General features: G+C 33.4%; 1 protein-coding gene across 1 annotated transcript in view; it reads right to left on the bottom strand.

Moving 5' to 3' along the window:
• The window catches only part of Vps8 (vacuolar protein sorting 8), a 519719-nt gene that overhangs the window by 313054 nt on the left and 182526 nt on the right, over positions 1 to 24139 (bottom strand). Inside the window, exons 15-17 of the mRNA XM_090395104.1 lie at positions 11744 to 11830; positions 5694 to 5804; positions 5193 to 5283 (exon numbers count right to left, since the gene is read on the bottom strand). Coding sequence (XP_090251230.1) covers positions 5193 to 5283; positions 5694 to 5804; positions 11744 to 11830 — 289 coding nt within the window. The remainder of the gene's footprint in view (positions 1 to 5192; positions 5284 to 5693; positions 5805 to 11743; positions 11831 to 24139) is intronic.

Here is a 24139-nt window from a genome sequence, read left to right as displayed (position 1 = left end):
AATAGTACATTTGAGGCTATCTTGTGTGAGATTGAGGCCAGCAAAACAAAATATACAGTTGGGTGCTGCAATAGATGATGGAGATAGTATACATCAGCAAATAGGCTCGATGAGTAGAGGACAGGTAATTATTATGGGTGATTTCATAGATTGGAAGGAGGAAAGGACATATGGGAGGAAGGAAATTGAATTTATGCAGTTACTTAGGGATAATTACCTGAGACAGCATGCGATGGAACATGTTAGGGGTTCGAGAGTGCACGAACCCCTAACATGTTCCATCGCATCTGAGAATTTGTCTATAACAAATATGACCACATTGCCACCAACTGGTGAGAGTGATCATATAGTCTTAACCTAGGAGGTGGCTAAAATGTGTGGAATTTTCAGTTAAGACAGGGTATATTGTGGAATTACTGGGCTGGTAAGTATGACAAGCTTAGGAAATTGCTTGGATCAGTGCCATGGCATGTAAAACTGCAAGGGCTGGATGTTGATAGTGCATGGAAAGTGGTAAAGAAGTGTTTGAGGAAGGTAATGGCTGACTGCATACCTAGAGTCAGGAGAGTAAATCAAGTGGGAATTAAATGGATGAATAACACCATTAAGCTAAAGCTGCAAAAAAAGAAACAATTGTGGAGGGAATTTAAGGAGAAAGGTGACCTGCAGGCACACGAACAGTACAAGGCATAGGCCAGAAGGGAAACTAGTGTGGTAAGAAAAGCAAAAGCAGATTATGAAAGGAAGTTGGCAACACAGGCTAAAGAGAATCCCAAACAGTTCTTTCGATATGCTGCAAATAAAAGAAAAAATGTATATGGCAGAATGATTTTAAGGAATGCCAATGGTAGGAAGGTAACCGAATCAGTCAAAATAGTAGAATTACTAAGTGAACACTTTACAAGAGTATATCATCCAGGCAGTGATATTGCAGGAATGAGGGAACTGAGATAAAAGAAATGGTGGTGAATAGCATATTACAGAACCTTAATGCGAACATATATGTGGGATTGGAATCTGTGGAATCCATGAAGCGACAAAGGAATTGTCAGTACCCTTGACTATATTGTTTAATCTAAGTCTCAGCTCCAGGTTAGTTCCAAGAAGGTGGAAAGAGGGGAAAATAGTTCCATTGCATAAAGGAGGCTCCAAGACTGCTGTTGCAAATTACCAACCGATCAGCATATCAGGAGTCATTGTCAAAGTATTGGAGGAGTTGATCAAGAGCAAAATACAGGAATAGATTGATGGAAATGGGATACTGTAGGGGGGGGGGGGCAGATGGTTTTGTGAAGGGTAGATCATGCCTCAGTAACTTGCTCACGTTTTATAGTACAGTGACGGCTGAACTGGATAAGGGTAATGGGTTTAGTGATACTGCTGGACTTTGAAAAGGCCTTTGATAGGATATCACATGGAATTCCAATCAGTAAACTGCAGCACATGGGGATGGATATAGGGTTGGTGAAATGGATGGAGGGTGGTTGATGGAGAGATATCAGGGAGCAGTTTATTCACGAGTAGAGTCCACAAAAAGGCCTATGACTAGTGGTGTGCTGCAGGGTTCTGTTCTTGGACCACTGCTATTTAATTTGTTCATTAATGATATAGGAGAGGATCTAAGTGGAACTGTTCAGTTATTTGCCAATGATGCAAAGTTGGGAAGAGCAATAATGAATATCAAAATTTTGCAGGATGATGGAGATAGATTAGCAGACTGGGCTAAGGAGAAAGAATGGATGTCAGTTTAATGTGGTAAAGTGTAAGGTTATGCATTTTGGAGTGAAAAGATTATTAGCAGTATACCACACAGGTGGAACTGTATCCAGGAAATTGACAAAGTCAGAGGCTTGGGAGTGTTAGTGAATACGGAGTTAAAGTTTAGGGTGGGGACACATAGCAAAGTGGCTAAAGGCTAAAGCAGCTCATCAGATTACTTGGTTACTGAAGAATACTTTGACAAGAAGAGACAAGCAGGTTATTGTTCCTCTTTATCAAGGTTTCTTGGTGATGGGGAGGAGATATAGAGGATCCAGAAGCGAGTGACCAAGATGGTAGCTGGTCTATGGAATGAACCTTACGAGAACATGTTGAAGATTTGCGGGTTACAGAAACTGGTTGATAGGCAGAAAAGGGATGATATGATTGAGACATTCAAATTACTGAGGGGTTTTTACAAGATTAATTCAGAGGAAATTTTTCAGAACAGGTGTGGTGGTGGTGAAGAACTAGGGGCCCATCCATGGAAACTGAGCAAGAGTGTAGTTAGCAAGGGTGTTAAAACTAGGTTTTTTTTACTTGGAGAGTGGTGAATGAGTGGAATAAGCTGCCAAAGTGTGTTGTGGACGCCACGACTGTGAATGAGTTCAAAGCAAAGTATAATAGATACTGAGCAAATGCTGAATAGTTTTTGACATGATGTTTAGGGCCTCCCTCGATTAGTCTAAGGACTCCTTGGAATTGCCCGTAATAATAATAACAATAATAATTCTCATATGCAGTTTTATCCCCTTCCCCTTTAATAGATGATTACTATAAGTGCTATACCCCAATCATGCAGAATTTGACCTTCTAACCGTAACTTCTGGATTATGCAGCGCAGCTACTGTAAAACTCTTATACTTAAATATTTGGGTTTCTGGTTGAATATTCTTACTCCAACAGCCTTTCCACATTTAAGGTTTTCAATGAATTCTACCTTACAATAAGAGGTACACTCATGTGTACCTCTTATTGCATTCTCATGAATATTTTCTACTACTATTCTATCACTTCTTGTTTCATTTAGCAATTTTTCATAGTAATATAATTAGTCCAGATATCCAGAATATCTTCAGTTTTTCATGTCATCTTCTTTATCAACTGATTTATTTCACAGTAATCCTTCCTCCATTTCTAATTTTTTCAATAAACTTAAGAACATTTTGGCATCTTCGTGATATTTATCTTCTATGTTGTTACCAAAGTCCTCTCAAGAGTTTTGTTTAGTTAGTTTTACACAGTGCTTTGCTTTCTGACATTTTTCTCTGTACTCTTTCAGAGCTGACTTACTTGCCAGCCACATGTGTATTGCACATGTCTATAAAACGTCTGGGAATAGATTTTTACAGCAAAGATTATGATAATTTCTTGGCATCTTTAATTTATAATATAACCAAGTGAAAAAAACTTTCAAAATCTATGACATCTCTGATCCAGAGTATTTTAATAATAAGGTGTTACACCTTTTCACTACATGTATATGAGATATATATGACTTCCACATTTATTCAACTTTGGTATCTCTTCTGGGTATAGCTCCCATTGATGAGACCTGAATAAAAGTCGGAGTCTGAGTAGTGACCCTTCCCATAATGCACAGCATTATACCCACCCAAAAGGATGTGTGCTTTGCATTATGGGATCCTAAGGTAACTGATGTGATGACATTAGTTTCTATAAACAAGTAGCCTTCATGAAGATACTTCATGTGCAAACTTTGTTTGCTTACATTTGGGTAGAGGATTAAACAAGAGTTTCTTTGCAGTTTTAATTTAAATTATAACCAAGCAAAAAAACTTTCTAAAACTATTCCTTTGCTTTCTACAAGTTCACCATGTCATGCGAGTTCACTGTATTTCTTCCTTTTTTATTGATTTTTAATTTTATTGTCTTTCAGTTTTATGGATCTGCATAATTTAAAGGACCTTTCCATTAATATTTTCTTATTAATACTTATGCGATCTGTATTGTGAGAGAAAAATTAATTGTTAAATTAAAATAAAAACTGTATAATTAACAAACTGATAAATTATCTAGTTGTTTATGGAAATACATATATATATATATATATATAGCTTTAACAATATCTAAACCTACTGATATAAAAATTATATAAACAATTTTAAGTAATGATGAACAAACAATGAATCTAAGGCAATCTTTAATAAAAGATGAATGGATTTATTGTTTATACATCCATGGAGAACAAATATATTTTATATGCAACAGCAAAAGAAAGCACTGAATAGTTCCATTTAAACTATCCTGCATAAATGGAACTTATTCAATTCAGTGTTCCTGTTTTTCTCATTAGAGAAAAAAGAAAACCAATCTCTACTTCATTTTAGTTGTAAAGTTGTATAGTCAGTACCATCAACAGGGTGTAGCATAGAGGCAGCGTGCCTGACGGCGGAGCTTAATAAGGACGCTCGTTCAGCCATATTGTGTTAGGCGCCGTTGCTATGCTAACAGAAACTGTTAGCGTGGCAAGTGCGGAAAGAAGTTTTTCCAAGCTTGAACTGATTAAAAATTATTTGCAAACAGCAATGACCCAAGAAAGATTGGTTGGTCTAGCAACTATATCAATAGAGGCAGACATAGCTTATAATTTAAATTTAGAGGAGCTTATAAACAGTTTTATTGTACAATATCCCAGTAGAGCAAAGATTTAATTAATATTATTATATAATCAATTTGTATTAATGTTTCTCTTGTAATAAAAACAAAATAGCAATTGGAGATTTTCTTATGTTTTTGTCTTACAATCTATATAATATAATAACATACAGTTATTATATAACTGTATGCTATAATTATATAGCATAGTGGTTCTCAAACAAGACAGCAACCTGACATAAGTAGTTAAAACAGACCAGAAGACTTAAAAACATATTTTTAGCATTTTCAATTTATATGCTGAATTGGTGTGATATATATATATATTTTTTTTTTTTTCCCCCTGTTTATGATTAGAACCAAGCAAAAAAAAAGTCTGTGAAGCAACAATGTTTTTTTACTAAATAACATACTCAAGCATATCAACAATTTGGAACATGGTAAATGATTTGAGGTTTTTTTTTTTTTTTTTTGCAAACTTACTGATATACAAAATGCTCTGTCAGCTTCATTTCCCTGTGTTGTAACAACAATCATGAATAACACAAATAAGCTATAAAAAGGAATAAAAATTAATTCCTCAAAACATTAACCCTGGGTGCCACAGAAATAAGCAAATATTAAATGTGTTAATTGACTCCTTCCTCCTCCAAAAAACACCCTTAACATCTGTTTTTATTTTCAATTTTTTCTTCTCCTTTTATTTATCATACAAACTTTATTTCTAGTTATTTCTAAGATCATTGACAGATTATCTAATCTACATAATTCTTCAAAAGTTAAATTTTAAGGAAACCACAATAATCTATACACACCAGTTACAGCTTTAGCTTGATCTTCATAAAACGATAATGCTAAAGCCAATGCTTCAGGGTATATGTTCTGTCTGGTAAGAAAATCTACACGCTATATATAAAAAAAAAAAAATAAAAAAAAACAGGAGACATTTTAAGAGGTTTTATTCTATGTAGTCATGCTTAATAAAATTCATAAAATTGTTGGCTAAACATTTCTACATCTAAGTATGGCTTATCTGACTTATACTAATGGGAAAAAAAAAAAAAAAAAAAAAGCCAAATATTGAAAGGGGTATCAATAATGCAGTAGATGTGACAGAAGTGTGATAATATTAAAAAAAGGTGCGGGGGGGGGGGGGGCAATGAGAAGTTGAAGATGAACCTCATGTAATTTTGTGCACAAACAAAGAACATATAGTATATAGTACAGCAGTTTCACTTAATATGATAGCATGATCACATTTCATTTATGTAATTCTATAATACTATACTAGTGTGATAATTGATTGCAAATTTTACCTCACTCCATGTTCGGAGTGTCATAACATGAACTGATTTTAATCCCAAGAGCAACAACTGGGAGCCAAATGTCGCCATTGAATGGTAGCATGCTCGCTCACCTGCTATAGCCTATAAAACAATAAAAACCTTATTTACATATTATAACATAAATGATTAATAATATATTAAAAATATAAGATTTTAAATATTTAATGATATATTGAAGCAAACCAAGATTTACAGCTTTACTAAATCATTGTTATAAGTCTTTATTTAAATAAGCTAAGCAAGACAGGGAGGAGTTTACTGGAATTAGATTAATTATTTACTTTAATCTCTCGGAGGAACCCTGTAACCCCTAAAGAGTACGTCCCCTGGGTGGTGGATAGGGAGAACACACCATGTGTGTGTGTGTGTGCACGTGCGTGTGTGTGCGCATGCATGTGTGCGTGTATATGGTGGGGTGGTCCGAATATACTGAATAAGGACTCGTGGACCAACAGAGCCATAAGGGGCAATCATCTTAATTGTAAGGGAAGTGGCACTCCCATGGACCCCTAGCTGGATCTGTCCTCTCCTTCTACTTTGAGGATGATCCACTTACTTTAATCTTTCCTATAAGGCCTTATCAGCCAGCTCTTCTTATTTTATGACCCTTATGCTATTAGAGTACTTGAGGGCCATGGGATCTTTTCATTTCTGGCCTTACAACTATGCCCTCTCTACAAACCTTACTATAATTCTTCTATAATCTATTCTTTCCCCTTCAATATACCCTATTCCTCCTATGGGTTTAAATTCAGAAGAAGGCTAGTTCAGAAGCCTTAAGGTAGCAGACCTACCACTGAACTATTCCATCATCAGGCTAGTCCCCTGACATGGAGAACATAATCCTACTTGTAAGCTGACAGAAAAAGATAATCGGATTGAATCTATGGGAAACGACCCTGGAATGGAAAAGGTAAAACAAAAATGGAAACGACAAAATATAATACACATTGCAAACTGGAATGTAACAGGAATAGCATATAAAGAAATAGAATTAGACCAATTATTAAATGAAAGAAATTTTAAAATAGTAGTAATCATTGAAACAAAAAAGAAATTAAAAGGAACTATGAAAACCGAAAATTTTAATGTGATATACAGTGGAGTCGACAGAGATCAAAGAGCACAAGCAGGAGTCATGATTTGGATTCATAATTCCCTTTCAAAACAGCTAAAATATTATAAATTATGGAATGAAAGAATAATAGAAGCTAGAATAAAAATAGACAGAAGCTATTTAACAATAACTGGTTTATATGTCCCAGAAGAGGGAAGAGAACTGGATAATATTGATTTTTATAATCAGCTACAAAGCATATATAATGAAATAAATAAAAATGATTACGTAATTTTAGCAGGAAACTTAAATGCAAGAATTGGAAACACGAAAATTAATAATAATATAGGAATACATGGAGAACATACTCTAAACAGGAATGGTAAAAAATTGATTGACTTTGTAGTTTATAATAACCTAAAAATAATGAATTCATTCTATAAACATAAAGACATACATAAATATACTTGGGCAGCAAGAGGATGGAAATCAATATTAGATTACTTCATATTAAATGAAAAGACATCAAATTTTTTACTAAATGTTAGAGTTCACAGAGAATATGAAATAAGCAGTGACCACTTCCTTGTTAAAATAAAATTAAGATTACCACCTAAATGGCTACAAGAACAGAAAGAAAAATTGAAACATTTATTTATAAAACTAGACTATTGAATGATGCAAATGCACAATGCTATATGAACAAAGAATTAACCAATATCTAGATAAAATAAAACAAAATGAAGAAATAGAATGGCTTAATATAAAAATGATACTAAATGCAGCAGCAAATGAAAGCTTAGGAAAGGCCAAAAAATTCAATAAAAGGAAAAAACTGAAGATCGGGGATGATACAATCAAAGAAATAATCAAAAAGAAAAAAGAAGCCTATCACAAATAGTCAAGCAGTAAAAGATTAGAAGATGAAATAGAATATAAAAGAATAAGAGTCATAGCTAAAAGAGAAGTCAGAAAAAGACAGAAAATCATGGAACAAATTTGTTGCTAATTTAGAACATGATTTATATAAAATAAGACCCAATGTATATAAGATTTTGAAACACTTATATGCAGATACCAAAGAAAACATAAAATTAAACACTGAATTGAAATTAGAAGAATTTCTAAATCACTACACAGAACTGTAGACAGACAAATATTTTAAAAAAGACAACTGGCAAACAATTAACGAAAATGAAAATGAAATAACTAAAGAAGAATTAGAAATCAGCCTGAAAGAAACAAGAAATGGAAAATCACCTGGAGAAGATAAGCTAGGTTCATAACTATATAAATACACAAGAACAAGATTCAAACAAAAACTCTTGTTATTTTTAAATAAAATTTTCTCAACTGGTATCCTTCCAATAGAATGGAAAAAAGCAATTGTGATTCCTATCTTTAAAAAAAGGTAATAGAGATGACCCTAAAAACTATAGAGGTATCAGTATACTAAATTCCTGTTACAAAATATATAGCAGAATCTTAAATAGCAAACCAATGAAATATTCCAAAAACTTTATTTTAGAAGTACAGAATGGATTTAGAAAAAGACGATCATGTATAGACCCAGCCTTTTGCCTAAAATTAATAATAGAGAAAAGAAGAGAATACAATTTAGAAACACATATTGACTTTGAAAAAGCATTTGACAAAGTTAAACCAAACATATTATTTAACATATTAAAAGAAAGACAAATACCAAATAATATCCTAAAAGCTATCACAAGTACATATGAAAATAATCAAATACAAATAAGATTAAATCACGAGCTATCATATACGAGAGAGATAAACCAAGGGGTCCGACAGGGATGTCCCCTCTCAGCAAATCTTTTTAATATCTATGAAGGCTTGTTTTGGTAATCTTTCTGTTTTCATTCTTAAATGAAATAATAATAAAATGGAATAAAAATTTACATCAAGGAATTAAACTTTCTCCTACAGTAAACTTAAACACTCTCCTCTTAATGTATGGAAACAAAATCTGGACAATAAAACAAAAAGACAAACAAAGATTAACAACAGCAAAAATGAAGTTTATGAGAAAAACTGCAAAGTATACTCTATTTGATTACAAAAGAAATGAAGAAATTATGAAAGAATTAAACCAAGAACCAGTAATAAAAAAATTTAAAAATATAAACATAAATGGATGGAACACTTTCAAAGAATGAAAACAGAAAGATTACCAAAACAAGCCTTCAAGTACAAGCCATAAGGGAAAAGAAAACCAGGATGTCCTTTTAAACGATTCAACGATGACTTCTAATGCCGAAACAGGCCATGCTAGGCCTAAATCCTTGATATGCATGATGATGATGATGATTTACTTTAATTGATAAGTGATAAGTAACCCTAAGGCTAATTAAGTTTATGAAGCCTTCAAGATTTGCTAATATAGCTTGCAATCCATTTGTATCTATGGATACAAATGAAAAACTAAAAATATAATTACAAATAATAAAATAAAAAATAATAATTACAAATGATTCCTATCAAAAATACATTTATTTTTTAAAAAACACTAAACTTGATATACAAATCCTAAAATAAACAAGTAACACTAATACTAATACAGTTGGATAACACTAATGTTATCCAACTGGTAAGAATAGATTCATGATTAAAAGTAAATATTCAACGATCATTCCATTAGATAAAATTAACCTTAATTGTTATTCATTTCTTTTACCAAAGAATTATAAACTAAACTATAGAGAATTAAGATATGGAATTCACATTGAAAAATTTCTATGTATGCTCCCAGATACATGATGTAATACTATTATAGTATCTATCATGAAAAGTTTACATTATTACTAACTTACTGTCACTACAATTTTCCTCCAAATTACACTGTTGGCTGTTAGGACTATTATTGTTAAATCTTATATTTCACTCTTCTATCTGCATCAATCCACTTAGTTCATAGTCTTCCTCTGGATATTTTCCCTACCATCCTGGTAGCAAACACCTATGCTATTTTTTCCTAACAATATTACCTGAGATTAGCTATGCTCAAACATTTCTTAATGCTAACAATGTCAAATTTCATCTTAATATCTCTTCATTTTTAATATGCTTCTCCCATTAATGTCATGTTTTTGTTTCCACTTCTTCTCAGAATTCTCATATATTATTATTATCATCATTTATTGCATCTCCAAGGAGTCTGGAAACTCATCACAGGAGACCGAAATCAACCATTATACACACAAAATATCATAACTTGCTTGAATCCATTCACCATCAGGGAACTCGCAACCAATTCTGGCAATCCTTTCCACTCACTCACCACTCTCCATGCAAAAAATCTGGTCTGCACACAGCCCCTACTAACCACACTCTTACACAACTTCCAAGTATAGGCCCTAGTTCCCTGACTATTTTTCATATATTGAAAAATTTCACTTGCATCAATTTTATAAAACACCTTTAATATCTAAAAAGTTTCTATCATGTCCCCTCTTTTCTGCCTATCAACTAAACTTTATAACCCACAAACCTTCAACCTATCCTTGTAGGGAATATTCCACAGTGTTCCTGTCACCATCTTGGTCACCCGTCTCTGAATCTTTTCAACCACCTCCTGGTCCCCAAGAAACCCAAGTGACCAAATCTGTGCGTAGTAGTCAAAATGTGGCCAAATCATAACCTTATAAAGCGAGATAACTTCCTTATCTTTACTTGTTAGCGTGTTTTTCAACATCTAAGTAATTCGTTGAGCTATTTTACCAGCTTTTGCAATGTGTCCTCTGAACTTTATCCCCATCAACAATTTCCTGCAAACCAATACCATCATTAAGATACACCATATACAACCCGAAGTGAATAACCTTACATTTTGCAACATTAAATTAACAATCATTACCGTTGGCCCATAATGCCAATTTATTTAAATCATCCTGCAGGATATTTTTATATCACCTTTGTCAACTATTGCTCTCTCCAGTTTTGCATCATCAGCAAACAACTGAATATCACTTCTTAAATCCTTCCCTATGTAACTGATATACAAATTAAAGAATAGTGGCCCTAGTATTGAACCCTGAGGTAATTCACAAGTCACCATCATTCTCCTCGACTCCACTCCACCACATACTACTCTCTGGTGCCTGTCTGTCAGTCATCTGCTATCCATACTACTAGCCTCATATTCATTCCCATCCTCCTGTTTTTTTTTAATGGTTTTTCATGTGGTATTCTGTCAAATACCTTGGCAAAGTCGAGCAGCATCTTGGCGTAGCCATTATCTTTATCCATTTCTGCTGTCACTTTATTATAAAATGTGAATAAGATAGGACTTCCCTTCACAAAGACATGCTGGGCACTATAGAGTATCACATCCCTATCCACCCACTGTTGTATTTTACCTTTCACCAACTTTTCCAATACTTTAACAACCACTCCTGATATATTAATTGGTCTGTAGCTAGCTACCTGTCTTGGAGCCACCTTTATGCAATGGTACTATCTTACCCTCTTTATAAACAAATATATATATATATATATACATAAAATTGATAAAAAAAAAATTCTTATCCTGCCCATGGTGCATTATGTACTAAAGGTTTGTAAAAAACCTTTTGTAGGTGGGAGCAACACAACAAAAAGGCAAAATAAGCTTTTCTTGCAAAGGAAGCAATGGGAAATTACTTTGTTCTGTTATTATTCTCTAGTGAAGTAGCACTGCTACCACATCAACCATTAGTTTGCAGGGGACAAACAACAAGAGATCACAGAACACAAATTATAAATGGGCTTTATTCCCAAACTATGGCAGGGCAGCAACACAATAACAAAAATAAATAAATAAATCGTGGCCAAAAGAAAACCAATAAATACTAATGATCAAAACAAGGCACTTGATGAATTTAAATGCAAGGGGGATATTTGTTAAACTATTTTCTGAATTGAAATAATAACATCCAACATAAATAAAACAAAAATTATTACATACCATAGCTTTGCTCACATTACCTCCAGTTGCCAACCCTTTGAAATGACTACTTCCATACACTAACTGAACATCTGCTATGTCCAACACCTAAATTTGATAACAAAACAGGAAGTGCCTTAGGCTTCATCAAATTAAGAAACTAGATTAATTTATATGCTCTTGTTTCAATTAGAGGTATAAAATGAAGTACATCCAGAAAAAAAATAAACTTCACATAAATTATACATACCAGTTTAAAGTAAAAAATTTAGGGAGGGGGATTAACAATGAAAACTTAGGTGATGAAGTTTATCCTCTATAAAAATTTTGTCCAAGTATTAAAAGCCATCATCAGTATCAGTGGTGTAGCTAGAGCTTTTGCCACCCAAGGCGGTCCCTGAGTTTGCTGCCCCTCTCAATACACACCAAAAATACTTCAAAAAGTCAAAATGACATAGAAGGAAATAAATTAAAATACTATGTTTATTTTTGAGGTAAAACTTTAATTTCAACATTCTAAAATGTTATTTTTCTTGCTTTTCTGTTAGCAAAATCGTTGATGACATTGGTGACGTCTATTTCAAAGTAATGTAGGTAATTCTTAATCAATTTTATTTTGAAAAACTCCTCTCACAACTAGCAACACTTACAGCAATTGTGAGGAAAATTAAAATTCGCAGTAGTATTAAAATATTTGGAAATGAGTTCTCAAGACTGTATTTTAGAATTAACTGCAGAAGTTCAAAAAGGTTCAAAGTGCCGCCTGGGGTGGAGCGTCCTCTCTACCGTCCCCTATCTCAGCTCTGGCATAGGTCAGGGGAGTGGAAAGAGGGTAAGATACTTCCATTGCATAAAGGTAATTCCAAAAAGGCGATTCTAAAAAGACAAACTACAGACCAATTAATATATCAGAAGTAGAAAAGTTGGTTAAAGGCAAATCCAACATCGGTGGAAAGGTAAATCCAATATGGGTGGAGAGGGAGGCGACACTCTATAGTGGACAGCACAGCTTTGTAAAAGGTAGGTACAGTCTTAGTAATTTATCCACATTTTATAATAAAGTGACAGCAGAATCAGATAAAGTAAATAGCCACATCATGATACTCCTGGACTTTCCAAAGGCGTTTGACAGAATACCATATCGAGAACTATTACAAAACTTGGAGCAAATGCGAATGGATTTGAAGCTAGTAGCGTGGATGGTGGGACTGACAAAAACACACCAGAGATTAGTATATGGTGTGTTTTCATTTGTAAATCAATGATAAAGATATAAGATGGAATAATGAGATGTTTACTGATTATGCAAAAAGTAGGGAGAGCAATAGTAGATAAAGGTGATATAGATATCATATAGGATGATTTAAATAAATTGGCATTGTGGGCAAAGGCTAATGATTCTCAATTTAATGTTACAAAATGTAAAGTTATGCACTTTGGACTGAAAAGGTTGCATATGGCGTCATATTCAGGGCAGGCGCTAGGCTGGATGTCGCCCGCTTGCAAAGCTGAAATGGGCACACCCCCCAAACAAATGGCAATTTATTTTATTTTATTTTTTTTTTGTTATAATCATGTGGAAAGAATTTACAAGAATTTTTTGTAAATTTGTAACTTTTTGTAACTGTAAATTTGCAGCAATTATATTAACTTACTTTATTATTACTTAATTCGTTTACAAAAATTTAAAGAAAGAATGAAACTTCATACTAACACTTCGAAATGGCACCCACATTGTAGTGGTGCCTGCCTGCCTGCACTTCGAAACAGCGCCCACCTTGTAGTGGCACCCGCCTGCACTGCAGGCCCGCTTCTGCCAGCCCTGGTCATATTGATGGTACTCGATTGCAGGAAATTGATGAGGCTAGGGTTTTAGGGATAATGGTTCACAGAGAACTGAAGTTCAAAGGGTATTTGCAAAAGTTAGTAAAATGGCTCAAAGGATTACTAGGATGTTGAAAAATGCTAACAAGTAAAGATAAGAAAGTCATTATCCCTCTTTATAAGGCTATGATTCTTCCACATTTTGACTACTGTGCACAGATTTGGTGATCTGGGTTTCATAGGAGTCAGGTGGTAGAGAAGATTCAGAGACGAGTAACTAAGCTGGTGATTAGGTCTGTGGAATGCTCCCTATGAGGATATGTTGAAGGTTTGTGGGTTATAAAGTTTAGGGGATAGGCAGAAAATAGGGGACATGATAGGAACTTAAGATATTAAAGGGAATTTATAAAACTGATGCACAAAAAAATCCATGGAAGTTGTGTAAAAGTGTAGCTAGTGGGGTGTGTGGATCAGATTTTTTGCAAGGAGAGTGGTGAATGAATGTATTTATGAATGGAATGGATTGCTAGAATTAGTTGCGAGTTCCCTGATGGTGAATAAGTTTAAGGAGAGGTATGATAGATTTTGTGTGTATAATAGTTTGGGTCACCCATGATGAGTCTCTAGATTCCATGGAGATACCTTAAAATAATAAAATTTGGTAGGCAAGATTGGTATGGAGAGTATACAATGAATGGAGAAATTTTGAAGGAGGTGGAAAAGATGAGAGATTTAGGAGTAACAGTGGACAGAGACTTGAAGTTTAGGGATTACATTACTAAAATTGTAAGAACATCACAACGAATTATGGCAATGATGATGAGGACCTTGACATGAAGAAGCAAAGAGGATATTGGTTCCCTATATAAGACCATTTGATCACACTATTATGTGCAGATTTGGCTACCTGGTTTTCAAAGGGTTGATGATATCCTAGAGAGAGAGTCCAGAGAAGGTTCACTAATTGGTATCAGGTCTAATGTGAGATGAGGAGAGATTGAAATAATGCGACTTGCAGAGCTCTGTAAATAGAAAATTGAGAGATATGACTGAGACATATAAGTTGCTGAGAGATTGTTACCATCTCTGAAAGCTGTACGAGAAGGGTATGAGCAATGAAGCGAAGGAGTAGGTTCTTTGCACAGCAAGTCATGGTGAGTGAAATACATTGGGTGAAGGTGTGGAGTGCAGAAACTGTGAAAGGGTTTAAGAAATGGGGATCTTTTTGCATGAGTGTGTGTGTGTGTGTGTGTGTGTGTGTGTGTGTGTGTGTGTGTGTGTGTGTGTGTGTGTGTGGGCCTCCTGCAATGAGTCTTTTGATCTGATGGAAGTCTAATGTTAATAAATATAATTTCTTACTTTCTAAGCAAGATATGAACCCAGGCCATTGTAACCAAAGGACAATTATCCTTCCAAGACCAAAATTCATAAAATAAAATATTAGCCTACTGAAAAATTCTCATTTCACTCTTTTGTATCTATACACTTGTATTTTGAAACACCCTTAAAGAACTTATTTATCACTTATCATGCTAAGAATTTTTTACTAGAGGCTAGTATTCTTCATGTTTTTTTTTTTATGTGAAAAACTCATGAAGATAGTTCAAATTTATAGTACTGCATCATTAATTCTGTACATTCATCAAGAGTCATCAGCAGTGATTCTTAAGCCAAGCAGAATCAAATCTGACCTACAATTTTAAAAAGAGAATTACTTTTATTCAATGAATGCAGATTCAAAAACCTATCAAATTAGAAACATTATAATCAATTAATGAACTGGTACTTGAAAGTAGTGCAAAACGTCTAAAAAAATCATTTTTTAAAAATTTTCTTCTGTATAGTCCCTAAAGGTTGCATCATTCAACAAATTTCAACTAAAGTTACAACAGAGTTCTTTCTTAAATTGCTGAAGATCCCAGAGAATTTCAGCACACTCCAATGAACTGGTAGGGGGCCAGTTCATCAGAGCAAAACCCATGAAAATATCTACAAATATAACACTGCGGAAATAAAACATATATGAGAAAGTGATCACAGATGTCCTCCACTTTCTCGTAGAAATTTTATTTCTGGAATATGTCTTTTTATAGATTTTTTTTTTGCTTTAGCACACCTGTCGGTGAACCAAGGCTTGGATAGGGATTTAGAGTGGTGGTGGTAGTATTCATTTTAAGGTTTAATGGAATAAATACAGCACATATAATTAAACAATATTTTTAATCACTCATTTCATCTCAGTCACTAAGACATTGTCAGACAAACAATATTAATTGCAAAAATACACACAAATTTGCACAAAACAATGTGGACACCCTCTATGGGTGCTGTTGGCTAGCCTTAGCTGTGTTGGGTGGGAGGCCTAAGAATTAAAGTTTCCCAGATCATAGGAAGTTTAATGCAACCATATTTATTAAGATTAATTTGATTTTTTAAATCTTTTCTTTTAAATATTTCTATATATAAATATATAATGCACTAGATATAACTAATAAATCTAATATCTAATAATATATTAAATATATCTAATAAATCTTTTAAATTTATTTTATTAAAATTTAAAATGAGTTCGAAATGAGTTCCAGCACATAAGTCTAAATAGTTTATTGGGAGGGCAGTATGTGGAGCAAGGAATAAAGGCTTTCTTCCCAGCAAGGTTAATTTCAGTTATTCAGTCAGCTATTTGAATCAAGTGGTGGTGGAAAGTGAAATATGTTGGTCTAATCAGACCAATGGAAAAGAACGCATTGAAATCCTGGAGGTCATCCTAATTAGCACCATTGTAATGCCATAGGATAGAAGGCTGAGGGAAGGTAAATCTATAGAAAAGAAAACAAAGAAGGTTATGGTCAGATCTGCCAAGAGGAGAAGTAACATCCAAAGTTTATTGAGAAGAAGCTGGTTAAGAAGGTCTACGATGTTGGGAGAATGATGAGGATTATCTGGCAAGTAGGTGAATGATTTGTGTTAGACCATAACTGACAACAAATAATTCTGCTTTCCTTTCTGCTTCATCTGTGAAATTAAATAAGGGAAAGCTAGTTTATTTCTTGCATTGTTCATACTCCCCTGAGTATTTCAGTCCATTTGGAAGTTGAATGGTCACTTCCTCTGTGGATACCCTCTACAATTTAGTGTTCAATTAATCTGCTCCGAATCTGGAATTTCCTGTGGGAAATTCAGCTCATTCAGAATAAAATGAACATGGATGTAGGGGGGGGGGATTTCTGCCAACACTTTTACAAGTATTTGTAGAAATAATGAAACTTCTTCCCTTTTACACTGCATAAGGATGTCTGAGAAACAAAGGAATGGGAGAGGGTGGGAATTGTACATACGTGTGTAGATGGGCGAGTTTTTCCTCTTCTGATGCCTATACAAGTTGCATCATTTAACTGTTTCCAACCAGCTTTGGAATATAGTTGCTTCATAAATTGTTTTAAGCTCTGATAAAATAGAGGAAAGAGTTGTAAAGGAAGGAAAGAAAAGCACTTCTAGTCACATTAGTCAAACCAATTTTGCTCATTATTCTACACTGTTTTGCTTATCTCATCTAAAAAATAAGATATTTTATACAAAAAAAAAAGAAAAAGCAGAGTACTGGGAATGAAGGAGGCTAGTTGCAATTTAGAAATGGCAACTCAGCTGACATGATTTAATTATTATGGATGTAAATTCGCTTTGAAATTCAAACAAAACCAAAGCATACTGCAACAATAATAACACCAATTATTAAAAATACTGCTGATAAAATAGCTGCTGTTTATACTATTTACATTCTGCTTTCATTGCACTTGGCTTACATTTTTATGAGAATTTTTTAATGAGATATATATAAAAGAGAAACTCTGTTGTAGCAACCACTACAGGAGACACTTCACAATGAAAATAAAATTATTAGCAGTGCTTCTAAAAGGTAATCTTCAGGTTAATTCAAAATCAAATAACAGAAATATATAGCATTAATGATGCATTAATAGCATTGATTAATGATTTGAAATCTAATGTATTCAAATGAGAACTGCAAACAAGGCAATACATAAACATTAGATAAAAATAGAACTGTGGGCAAACTCAATGTTGTTCTGAAGTGAAAAGTTTAAAATGAACTTCATTAGTGTTAAGGGAAAAAAAATTAGATTACTGTTTTCATCCTTATTTTATATATGCACAAGCAAACAAAAGATTCTGCAGGTGAAATATATCTTCCTAATTATGCTATTACCATATTTTTCATCTTATAAGATGCATCATTGTATTGAACACAACATTTTTCATGTTGAATTTTTTTGGGGAAAAAAAATTCTTCACAGTATAAGATGCACGAATTATGCATCAAATTTTTCATGTAATTATTAATTTTTTTAAAATTTTAAAATTTAATACATGTATTATTTTTATTAGATAAAAAAGTATTCTTAAAAATCATAAAATCATTAAAAAATCTAGCATATAATAATATATATATGAGCAAAATAAATTTTACAAATTTCATTAATCTTCTTTTCAAATCTTTATTCATCTTCACCCTCAAGATTTTCTGAACTTGATTCTTCATCAGAAACTGAGTCATCACTGTCTTGAAATAATAAGGTATCCTTCGTACCATCAACAGAATTACTAGTGCTACACTTTTGAAAAGATTTTATAATAATTTCGGGTCTCACTTCATTCCATGATCTCTTTACCCAATCTCACATATGCAAAATTGTGGCTTTCTTTCTCCTACCTATAGATGTTTCTTCAAAATTTGGAGATTGCATCCCATTGATCCATTTTTCCCTCATAAATTCTTTAAATGGTTTGTTTATTGATACCTCTAAAAGTTGAAGAATGGAGGTGAATCCTCCTGGGATTACAGCTATTTTTGTGTTCATTTTGCAAAGTTCATTCTTAACAGCTTCGCTTTGATGGCATCTAAACTGATCATTCCCACACTAACAAAGCAGGTTTCTGACGTAAACTGCCAGGACGTCTGGACCACATACCTTCTTTATCCATAACTTCATCCCTTCCTCATCCATCCATCCTTTTGGATGAATATGAATGTAAACTCCTTTGGGAAGTTTTTTTTTGGGGCATTGTTTTTCTTTTAAAAATTAAAAAGGTCGCAATTTTGTTCCATTTGCACAGCACAACAAAATAACAGTATAGTGGGTTTTTTTCATGACCAGAAGTTTTAACAATAATATTATTTTTACCTTTGGAGTCAACAGTCTTGTTCAAGAGCACATCAAAAGTCAGAGGCACTTCCTCCATATTAGCTAACTGTGAAGGTCCAAAATTGTCTTGTTTCTAGCATTATGACGAATCTGCGAAAGTTGATATTTTCAAATTCATTTGGCATTTTTTGTGATATTTTCGTTTTTGCACGTATGCATTTCTCTTCATAAATCTAAAGCCAGGTTTATGAAGTAAAATCAATGATATTTCTTTCTGTTGCCAATAATTTCACTCGTTAAATAATCATATTTTGTAGATATGCAGCAACCCAATCTTCTTTGATCCATTATCCAAGTTTTTAATTCATTTTCAATTTCTGGCATTTTTCCAGTTTTCTGCAGAGATTTGTTTTTTAGAATTTGCCTCTATTAATTGCTGCTCTTATTTCCTCTAGGTATGTACCATTTTTCTGTAGACAGAGGCCAAAGTGCTGCTATTGCCATTTTTTTTTTTGGTAATACTCAATCACACTATGCTTAAATGCAATCATATAGTTATGTCTGTGCTTTGTAGAATCCAGTAAGTAATAATGCATGACCGTTAAGGACTGTGAAACTATTCAAACTAATCACACATTACAAGCGATAATGCACAGTAACTGTGCATACATAAAAAACAAATCTGTTTATAAGATGCATCCTAATTTTTAAATAAATTTTAGGTACAAAAAAAGCACATCTTACAAGGCGAAAAATACGATGAACATGGACTTATCTCAACTTCATATCAACTTGCTCAAATGTCCTATAAGCACAGCCCAGTTCTTATTGGGCATGTATAATGCCATACATTATGGGAAAAAGTCACCATCCAGAAGTTTCAGCAATTTACTAGCCTTATAAATGGAAATGAGACATCTGGAAAAGGGGTTACATGTTAAAATTACACGGGATAAAATTACACTGCCAAAATTACACAAGGAAGAAATTACACATAGATAAAAATACAGTGGGAAAAAATTACACAAATTTGAATATTCACACTGAATTTTTTTACTTCAGAGTTTTGAAATTTTTATGATGAATTTTATATTCATTTTCAGATAAGAGTTCCGTTAATTTCGTAATATTTTATAAGACCTACCTGTTGACTTTAATTCGATTAAAATATTATTGGTATTTTGTTGTCAAATTAAACACAAACTTTCTTAATATTGCAAAAATTATTTTATTTTAAAAAATTATAAAAAACAAAGACTAAGTCATATAAGCTATACAACTTAAAAAATCCAATTAGCTATTAGAGTCGTAATTTTGTACAATATTTGAAATATGTTGTTTTAACGAAATGTACCTATGACGTCCTGGGTTTCGTTGACCAGTTAAATGCTGCAAAGATAATTCTTTAACAATGTTATCCAAAAATTTCCAAACAGTTGGATTGGAACACTGAAAGAGCGACTGAAGTCCATGGTGCCATCCTTCGATACAATTTGTAGTTCTAGCTATACAGTTGGCTGCAGAGTGTCTATGGTTCCAAGTAGAAATATTGAATGGAGGTTGTCTATAAGGGCTGTTCCTGAGCTGTTGACTTCGAATATATGTATGTTAGAAGTAAAGGATAACTTGCTCGATTTGTTCATTATATTCGTCTAAATTAGAGAACAGATCAGCAACTTCTAAAAATGTTTCTAACACTTCTTCTTCTGGTAAAAGTGCAAGTGATTGTAACATTTTAATGTGTACTGCAAATGACTGATTGAATTCATATAGAGATTTTAGTCCACATTCGTTTACTTTGCATATAATAGATTGTGATAAGTGGGAAAAAGCAGCCAATTTCGATGTTTTCAAACATGGTACGGAAAGCATTCATTGCTGCTGTTCCAAAATTGGTCAAACTTTTTCGTGGTCGAGCTTGAGGAATTTTCTCCAGTAACATGTTCAGCATCTTCACATATATTTCTTCCTTTTTCCCTGGTAGAAGAGCCAGTAGACAAGGAAAAGCGACACCTGAATCATATTGGACATGGATACTGATAATATATTTCTGGAACCACTTTAAATGTACCATCTGCTAGCCAAAAATCATTAACTACAAGTTGATCTAGAAGAGTCTTGTGACCAATTAGTATTATATATTCTGGATCTTCTGCCCCAGAATCATGAATAATCCATTTAGAGTACTTCTCTGGTATTTCAAAATTTTTGATATCTGGATTTGACGGAACGTTTCCGATTGTTTTAGTTTTGGATCTATTTAATCACCTCGTCATGGAGCTCTTCTTCGGTAGGCACATTTCTAATCCATCTGGTACAGTCACTAAACTGTTAGCTATAATTGCACGAGCCTTTGCACTTGGATTCGACATATTTCTTTTCATTTGATTTGCAAGTTGATGAGCTTCAGATTCAAAAGTCCTATTAACATGACAGTGTTCTGAAGACTCACGGATAATCTTGTTGTCTCTGGTATGGAGCAGTGATCGACAATGTAAAGTTCTAAACTTTGCACAACGCCAATGAATAGTTCTGATAGCAGTTTCACGGTGACGAACAAACTCAAATCCTTTGTAAATTATAATTTGACCACCTTTATTACAAACACCGTACTCAAAATCAGCCATAGGTAAATTAATCATGAAATTTATTACGTCGCACATTATACACTAGTTGTATCATGAGTCACTAAACTAGAACTGAAGAATGTAAGACAAAAATTTACTTATATACCTTCACCAAAACAATTCTTAGAAATTCTTGAGCAGTTCATGATGATTAACAATTGTTGATTCATTTTACCTTAGGAAATTATTCCTTGTAAATCTGAGGTAAGTACTAATTAGGGTAGCTAATCACTACATCATTTTGAGTTTCCAACTCAACCACCTCCCTAATCCCCTTGCCCAAATCTGCACTAGTGATTTACCCCTTGCTGGTTATAAATTTTGTACAATTTTTGGTAAATTTTATTTTATGTGGAATTTCTTACTTGTGTATTTTTTCCTTTTAATTTTTTTCTTAGTGCATTTTTATCTATGTGTAATTTTTTGTTTGTGTAATTTCTTCCCTGTGTAATTTTGTCCTTGTGCAATTTTTGCAGCGCAATTTTATCCTGTGTAATTTCATCCTTGTGTAATTTTTGCAGCACAATTTTATCCCATGTAATTTTTCCTGACACGTGGCAAAGGTCATATTTCTATATACAAGTAGGTAAAAATGGTGTATTACCATACCATTGCATCTTCACCTCTGTTAATATTATTCATGGCCGTGTACATGTTCAACTATGTCTGTAAACTATATGTAATTCCAAGTTTCTGGGCAGAAAAACCTTCCATCTCCATATGAGACTAGTTCACTCACCTTTAGCTAAAAAGCCACTATAAAGGTTGTTCTTATCTCAGATGAGATTCGAATCCTGACCTTTCTAACCAAAATGATCATTCACTGAGCTACAGAGGCCACAAAGTGTTACAATACTTTAGATTGAAGATAGTTGCATCAAGTCTTTTTTCTGCTGCAAAGGAAAGTAAATTAGAATCAATAAGCAATTATGTTCTTGTTTTCATCCTAATTCTACCTATGCAGAGGCAGATAACTTCATATCAAGCTACCCTGGTTATACCATAATGCACAGCATACTTCTTTCTTGGGGTGTTTCTGCTTACCTTCCATCCCATCAACTTGCTAAAAGCAAAAACATCAATCATCTTCCAGTCCACACTATCAAGAGATGTACCAAATATTGACAATCTGACATAATCAAGACTTCAAGACTAGTGATTTCCTAAAGCATTACTAGTATTAAGCCATTGATATTTTGGCTTTTTTCTATAGTTTTTCTTTCTAACACTTTTTGCTGAACTGTCATCTTCAATTCTGTTCATATGACCATCTCAGCTCTGCTTATGCATTCTTGAATATTAGGAATGTCAAGTAATTTTCTGCTTTGTTTTAATGATTCTACCAATGCCAGCTATTCACTACCTTAATTTCCCTCAAAACTTTTTCCTTTGTGGTCTTCAGCCACTGATGAAATTTTTTATTCCTAATCTAGTTCTTGACTTCATTTAATACCACTTTCCTCAGAGCAAGCATCCTTGCCTCACACTTGATTTAAACCATTTTCCTGTATAACCTTCAATTCTAACTTCTAATTTCTAGCTTCTGTTAAAATTGTTTGGGCATATAATACTAGATTAGTGTTTTGGTTGATCTTGTGCCTATTCCATATAAATTTTTTTACTTGGCTTCACACCTCATTATTATTAATTATTCTATTATATTATCCGGCAGATATATCCACAAATAATCCCATCAACTCTCCTTCAGTTTTTAATTATTGAAAAATTAATTATAAAACAGAAATTACTGTTCTATAATTTGCAATCTGCTCAACCTCATCTCCATTAGTTCCAGGCTGAAAGCTTACCCACTATAGGTAAACTGAAGAACAGTCAACATCTGCTAAGAAGAATACAAAAAAATCCATTCATTACCACAATTCTGAACAGTCAAAGACAGACCAATCAATAACAGAATCAAATGGAATGGGGATAAGGCATACCTCATTACAATGTTTAAACAAGACTCTTTTCTAGAATTTAAAAATATTCCTAAAACCATTTAAGTATATCATTTTAACCACTAGAGTATGCTCTTTTTAACAAGAACACATGTGTGTTGTGATAGCTTCATAGCTTCCACATAAATGCTGTATGAGTGAGATGATGTTAGTGCATTCTGACCAAACTTCAAAATCAGAAATATGGTAATAACATTTTATTTTAAACTGGACAAACTATCTCAAATGACTAACTGTCATGTGCATGACTTTTGGAGTGGTTCACATGATTTCTAAATGGCAAAAATTCAAAAGAAGACCAGGAAGGCCTGTCTTGGTTCAAACTGATGAAAATCTGGAAAAAGTTTGTGAGCTCATCAACAGTAATCATTGCATCACCACTTGAATAACCATATAAAAATTAAATATAAGAAAGCAGATGTGAAATATTGCTGAAAAATCTGCTTGCTGTGAGAATTTCAGCAAAATTGATGACCAAAAATCATGTTATTTTAGAGAGAAAAACTGTGACTGGTGATGAATCAACCGGTGATGCCACACAAACAAAATGGGCTGACATCTCCAAGTCAGCAAAAGGTTTGACTGTTGAAGCCTCAAGTCAAAAAAATGCAGATTGTTTTATTTGACATTTATGGAACTGCTCATAAGGAAGTTGTTCCAGAGGACCAAACATTTAACAATGAATACCATTTTAGTGTCATTTAATGTTTGTATCAACATGAGATAAGAATAAGAGCTAGCTGTTGCTGCATAACAAGGTACCTGCATATTGTGCATTAAACAAGAAACAGTTTCTCATTTCCAAATCTACTATAGTGTTTGAATCATATTCACTGGATTTGT

This window comes from Typopeltis vanoorti, chromosome 7 (genome assembly GCF_054136105.1).
Source record: "Typopeltis vanoorti isolate ZY-2024b chromosome 7, IOZ_Tvanoo_1.0, whole genome shotgun sequence".
NCBI classification, from domain to species: Eukaryota; Metazoa; Arthropoda; class Arachnida; order Uropygi; family Thelyphonidae; genus Typopeltis; species Typopeltis vanoorti.
Note: the sequence above shows the minus strand (reverse complement) of the source record. Positions and strands in the feature narration are given on the sequence as shown.